The sequence below is a fragment of the Cebus imitator genome, unplaced genomic scaffold (genome assembly GCF_001604975.1).
Source record: "Cebus imitator isolate Cc_AM_T3 unplaced genomic scaffold, Cebus_imitator-1.0 Scaffold110, whole genome shotgun sequence".
NCBI classification, from domain to species: domain Eukaryota; kingdom Metazoa; phylum Chordata; class Mammalia; order Primates; family Cebidae; genus Cebus; species Cebus imitator.
Window position 1 is genome coordinate 475555 of NW_016107425.1, and position 6727 is coordinate 482281.

Genomic DNA, 6727 nt, shown 5'->3' on the forward strand with positions numbered 1-6727 from the left:
AAAAAAAAACACACAACCTGTTTTATCAGCCAGGTCTTTATGACCTGTGTTTTGTGCTAACCTCCTGTCTCATCCATGGCTAAGAATGCCTAACCTCCCGGTAATGCAGCCCAGTAGGTTTCTGCCCTATTTTCACTCAGCTTCTATCAGGATGGAGTTGCTCTGGTTCAAATGCCTCTGACATTTAGCTGTGAGATTTTCATAAATGGCCATTATTATGTTGAGGTAATTTCCTTTTATTTCTAGTTTGTTCAGTGAACATAAATTTAATACTTTTATGTTCTTTCTTTTTGCTTATAAAACTAATATAAATTCATTTATAAATTATAAATTATTTTAAACTTATAATTATTACAGTTTATAATTTATATCAAAGTTTCAAAAGCTTCCACATTTTTAAAATTCAGAGCAAATTATTTTGAAAATTCAAAAAAATATAAGGACACAAAGGGGAAAAAATCACTCATGATCCTATTCCTTAACTTTTCCTTTGATTTATGTGCATTATGGTCTCTTTCTCAGGTAACTTGGCCCAGACAAGAGCTAGGACAACAGTGGCCTCAAGATCTTTGCCTCCACATTTCAGTGCTGGGAAAGCCAAGGTGAGTAACAGATTTGCACCAAATACGATCTGGACTGGCAGGTACTATTGACCCAGGGATAATCCAAGAGTACGCAGCATTAGTTCCCTTCATGCAGCCCACTGCCTGGGCAGTTTAGTAGAGAGATCAAAGGCATTTAGGAAATCAGGGGTTAGGAAATTGGAAACATCATGGAATCCTTACAATCCTGATTCTCAGAAAGAGCACTTAAGAACAATGCTATCTGAAAATAAAGTCTGTCTAAGAAAAGATAAAGCCTTTCTCTGAAACTACCAGCAAGCTAGTGGACCAAATGGAATCAGGGAGGAAAGAAACTATGAGAGTTTCCTGTTACTCTGCTTTGCCCTCTGAAAAATGACTTGTACACTCACGTGTGCAAAGGGGTTATTAGAAGGGTAAAAAAATATCCAGCTGTAAAAATGTCTTTAACTGTTCTATCCTTTCAGCTAAAGTTTAGCGAGAGTCTTAAGGACTGCTTGGTTAATATTCATTGTAAGTGCTAACACAGAAACACAATGACCTTGAAGGTATTGATATGAAAACTGGGAGGAAAGAAACTATGAGTGTTTCCTGTTGCTCCGCACATTGGTTGGGTACGATGGCTCACACCTGTAATCTCAGCACTTTGGGAGGCTGAGGTGGGCAGATCACAAAGTTAAGAGATTGAGACCATCCTGGCCGATATGGTGAAATACCATCTCTACGAAAAATACAAAAAATCAGCTGAGCGTGGTGATGCATGCCTGTATTCCCAGCGACTTGGGAGGCTGGGGCAGCAGGATCACTTGAACCTGGGAGGCGGAGGTTGTAGTGAGATCGCGCCACTGCACTCCAGCCTGGTGACAGAGCGAAACTCCATCTCAAAAAACAAAACACAATGAAAAACTGGTCCACTGAGTGTTTACACCACCTGATGTGGTTTGATATAGCTTGTAAAATGAAAGTCTGAAAGCATGGTATTATTAAAAAGATTTGCCTCATTTTTCAACTGTATTTACTCTTGGATAAAGATATAAATTCCAAAAATCCCATAAACCATCTAGATTTTGGCAATAAATGAAAACTGAAGGGTCTTGCTTTCTATTCAGTACTCTAAGGACGTTTGAGATCAGTGGTACTATAGGAGTTTTTTTCTTCTTCTTAAGGGATAGATATATCACTTGATATATCACTTGATAGCAAGAAAAATTCTTCTAAAATGGTTTTGTCAAGAAGATAATAAATACGAGCACTTCTGAGGCTTCAGGATGCAAATAGTGAGCACTTACTGAGTACAGGAGGAAGTTCTTCAAGGATCCTTCCACTTCAGCTTCCAAAATAGTTAGGATACCACACCTGGCTACTTTATAAAAAAAATTTCTGTAGAGATGAGGTCTTGCTCTGTTGTTCATGCTGGTCTTGAATTCCTGGCCTAAAGTGATCCTTCTGCCTTGGCCTCCCAAAGTGTGGTTATAACAAACCACATCAGGCGGTGTAAACACTCAGTGGGTTTACCTTGCCCACTGCCTAGATGGAGCCAATGGATCAAGACAGAGGAATTGTAATAGAGAAAGAGTAATTCACACAGAGCGGGCTGTGCAGGAGGCCAGTTTTATTATTACTCAAATCAATCTCTTCAAGCATGCAAGCGTTAGAGTTTTGAAGGATACTTTGGTTGTAGGGGGCAAGTGAATCTGGAGTTCTGATTGGTGAGGTCAGAGATGAAATCATAGGGAGTTGAAGCTGTCCTCTTGCACTGAGTCAGTTCCTGGGTTGGGGCCACAAGACCAGGTGAGTCAGATTATTGATCTGGGTGGTGCCAGCTGAACCATCAAGTCCAGGGTCTGCAAAATATCTCAAGCACTGATCTTAGGTCTTACGCTAGTGATGTTACCCCCAGGAGCAATTTGGGGAGGTTTAGAATCTTGCAGCCCCCAGCAGCTTGACTGAGATTTCTAATCTTGTGGCTAATTTTTAGTCTTGCAACAGCAGTCTAGTCCCCAGGCAGGAAGGGGGTTTGTTTTGGGGAAGGGCTATTATTGTCTTTGTTTCAAAGCTAAATGATAAACTAAGTTCCTCCTAAAGTTAGTTCAGCCTACATCCAGGAATGAACAAGGAGAGCGTGGAAATTAGAAGCAAGATGGAGTCAGTTACGTTAGATCTCTTTCACTGTAACAGCTGTCTCAGATTGCAAAGGTCATTTCAGCCCCTTCCTTTGGGTTTTGTAACACCTTATTCTTAAGGTGTGGACTATGAAGATAGACAAAGGATGAAGACCACTCTAACATCTTCCTGCTGAACAGGGGGTTAGTGAGGGTAGGTGTTGACCCCAAGGTAAGAGGAGTGAAACTGCTTTGCAGCTGTCTGCATGTACTCACAGGTGCTTGGTTGGGGTTTCAAGGCTTACATGACAAGGGCGTTAGTATTCTCATCTGTAGTTTTAATGCAGCATTTATAGAACAGGTAAATAATGCGATCTAGGATAAGAAGTGCAATTCCAAGTTTTAAAAGTAAATATTTGAAAGCATTAGTTTGGGGACTTGTAGCCCACAAATAATTTAGAATTTGGCCCAAATTGCAGAAAATAATAAAAACTGAAGAACACCTAACAACAACAGGTATACTATAGTTTTGTTTTTTTTTTTTTTTTTGAAGTATAATTTTTCTCTCACTAGTCCCCAGTTTTATTAAAGATAAATAATAGTAGGTCAAATTTACTTGCAATATAAATTTTAGTCTTATTATGCTTGGCTTGATTATTTGCATAAAGTCCAGTAGGAATAATTATTTGCCATATAGGCTTTTTTAAAATTGGCTTTGCTGAAACTTTGTTCTATAAGGAATCTCAGATTATACTTTTAAAGCCTTGAATCCCACCCACAGATTTATCTATGCCTGTAAATACCTGTATGAGTTGGGTGAATTTTCCTCCTCTGAAGGTTTTAAGATGACTTGGTGCTCTTGGGCCTGTCAGAAAGTGACATTCTTTAATTTATTATAGGTCAGGAACCCTGAACAGGGACTGCGTAGACAAGGTATGAGGTTAGCTTTCCCAAGGGGCCTTTATTGGCTCTTTAAGTCAACTTTGATTATTTAAAGAAAGCATGCCATTCCAGTCAAAGCCTTGGTAAAATAACCAGTTTCTCCAGTTGTGTCCTGTTACAAAAGAAAAGAGATTCTTATTGCACTTATACAAAAAACTAGACTGCTATAAGTTTTGAATACTCACAAATAGTTTCTAAATTCTAGGGAAATCAGGTAGAGAAAATGCAATATCCTCCAAATGTCATTCATGGGAGTACACTTTACTCAATTGCTAAATGTTCTAGATAGCTCAAAAGAAAGAAAAGTTTTCTTGACTCAAAAAAAAAAAGGATTAGCAATGTTTAACATAACAGCTCTCCATGAGAGTCCTAGAAATTTGTTTTTCTTCCTCCTCTATTCCAATAACACAATTTCTAAAGTTTATCAGAAACCTGCATTCAAGAGAACACATCAGAGTCCTATATCAGATTATAAACTGCCTTCCGAAAAGGATCAAAAAAGACAATTGCCTGTGGATGACAACAGTCTTAGGACAGCCACTATTAAAGCTACAATTGAGTAGGAATTTTGGCTACTTCTGTGGCATACAACAATTTTACATAACAATTAAAAGGCTTAATAATATACATTAAATTATATCAGAATTATAGAAGCTTCCTATAATATTGAAACACATACAAATAACATATTTATACAAATGCAGCCCAAAGAAAGCCAAACATCATTTCTTATTTGACAGTGTTTCCTGTGTGATTTTTGTATCAAATTAGCCAAAATACATCATTTTTGCACTTAAGGGGACTGAATGTCTAAAAGGTTAATTAGGTCAGAAAAAGACATACTTTATAGTTTGATTTTGGAAAGTGTGTCAGATATCAAATTTTACAACACTGGATATCACTAAATAGAATCCCAGGTTATCATAAGTCATTCATTTAGCCAAAATGATAACTTAGAAATTTTAAAAAAGAAAAGCCATCGACTCTTACAGAGAGGAAACTCAGCTTTCTAGACAACAGGATCCAGTGAAGGCAGCATGAGGCCAACTGAATCTGTCTCCTCTCTCCCCTCTCTTTTTTTCTGTAGTTTACTCAAAAGGCAAACAAGATTTTTTTTAATTGTCTCTTAATATTACATAAAAATGTTTTTCAAAAGAGAAAACCAAATTTCATGTTTACTTTAGGGCATCTTTAATGCTAAAGCTAATTTTTAATAACATTTTATAAATTTATGTTGTTTTAATTAGTTTGACCATAAGGTAAGATTTTTGTAAACTTCTTATAACTCTACAATTTTCTGCTAAACAGATCAATTCTCTAAAAGAAAACCCTGTTATTCAGACACATGGGCCCAGATTCTGGCTCCACATCAGTGTGCTTTTATTTTAATGTTCAATATACAGAAAAATACTAAATAATTCCCTTCAAATCCTGGCCAACTTGCTTCTTCTCACAGAACTTCCTTTACAAGATCAATCCTTCACAAACCTTTCCAACTTGCTTAAACCTTCAGTTTTGTCCTTTTACTCTTTTAGGTTAAGACAATCTTTAAAACCCTCTGAACTAGACAAAATTGCATTCCCTTTAACAAAAACCATATTCCCGTGCCTTCTTATACTCTCCCACCAACACTACATTCTGCTTTCTTTCCGTACCTTGCAGTCTTGCATATAGAACTCTTTTTCCACTGGACTCAAGTACGTGTTAAACTGTTCACTTTCAGCATCTTTCATTTTTGATGAAAAGCCTGATAAGTAAATGATCTTAATACGTACTAGCTGTGGAGCCTAGGACACCAGACAGAAGTGCAAATAAGGTTTGATTCTTCTTAGCACAGCAAGGGGGCATGGCTTATACCACATGTCCCCAGGTCTTATCTAGAACTTAATGGCTCCAAAGTAGGTAAGTCAAACAGTTTTCAAAAGTCAAAGAAGCAGTTTAAAAGCATTTAGCAAACCCAATATCTGACCTCATTTAGAACAAATGTCTAGACCAAATGTGGAAATTTTGAAGACATTTTTATTTTACCAATAATCTTTAAAATTCTCTTTATTTCCAAAAGATTGCTAAAGTCATGTGAACAAAAAGACATGAAAGTTTTCTATTTTTCTGACAAAATCTTTGATTTAAGCATTTATTTTTAACCCAATTGTTCAGAGCTCTTTCATATATAAACATCACACAAACAGATGTAAATATACAGAGAGAAGAAGTTGTCCAATAGTTGTCAAGATTTTTGTCAGTTTTTAAGTTTCTTAATTGGATTACTGGCTTCAGGATGGAATGCTTGGAGGCACAGGATCAGGAAAGCTTGCAGTTTCTAGGGCCTAATAAGCAGGCACAGCTGCAAGGCAAAAACAGATCCCCAAAATTAAGGATCCCATTTGTACATCACATCCTGGATCCCCCAAAACAGGGAAATACTATGGGAGAAGAGAGTGCAATGCTTTTACTGTGCATTTTATTTTAATCAGCCCATCCCCCATGGGAGTCTCATCTCTCAGTTGGAGGTGGAGATGTTTCCATACCTTCCAGGTGGCCGAGCGTGCTTCTCTAATCCAAGCTTGCGAAGAGCCAGGTGTCCCTCCATAACAGCCAGTATGCCTTAAAAGTGTATTTCCTGTGTGGTTGCTGTATACCAAGGCGAAAATCTTTCCCATAATGCAAAGTAATTTCTGATACCCCCAAAAGTCAAAAAAAAGGTCAGGTTGCATAACATAAAACCAAACAGAGCCTTAGATTTTGAGAGATCTGTCTGTTTTCAATTCCTGGGGTTCCATGAGGAAAATAGGTTTTTGTTTGTTTGTTTGTTTGTTTGTTTTTTCCAGAATGGGGTCTATGGTGCCACCTCTGTTTTTCTCCAGTAGTCCCAGGCTGTTCAAAATTCTTAGGTTCTCCCATGTGGGCATCAAGAGTGGCAAGAAGCCAAAAGGGAGAAAAATAATTCTGTCAACTTAGAAGAAAAACCTTTTTCAGAAAAACCTGATTCAACAAGAGGAAAAAGATAAAGCCCTTTTAAATATGTATAGTTTGGATATCCATTTTAATTTAAGCTGGTAGAGCTCTTTTGTTTTTTGTTTGTTTTTTTTTTTAAAAAAAAAA

General features: G+C 37.2%; 1 protein-coding gene across 1 annotated transcript in view; it reads left to right on the plus strand.

Moving 5' to 3' along the window:
- Positions 1 to 6727, plus strand: part of MYO3B (myosin IIIB) — a 491163-nt gene that overhangs the window by 290339 nt on the left and 194097 nt on the right. Inside the window, exon 23 of the mRNA XM_037741885.1 lies at positions 523 to 602. Coding sequence (XP_037597813.1) covers positions 523 to 602 — 80 coding nt within the window. The remainder of the gene's footprint in view (positions 1 to 522; positions 603 to 6727) is intronic.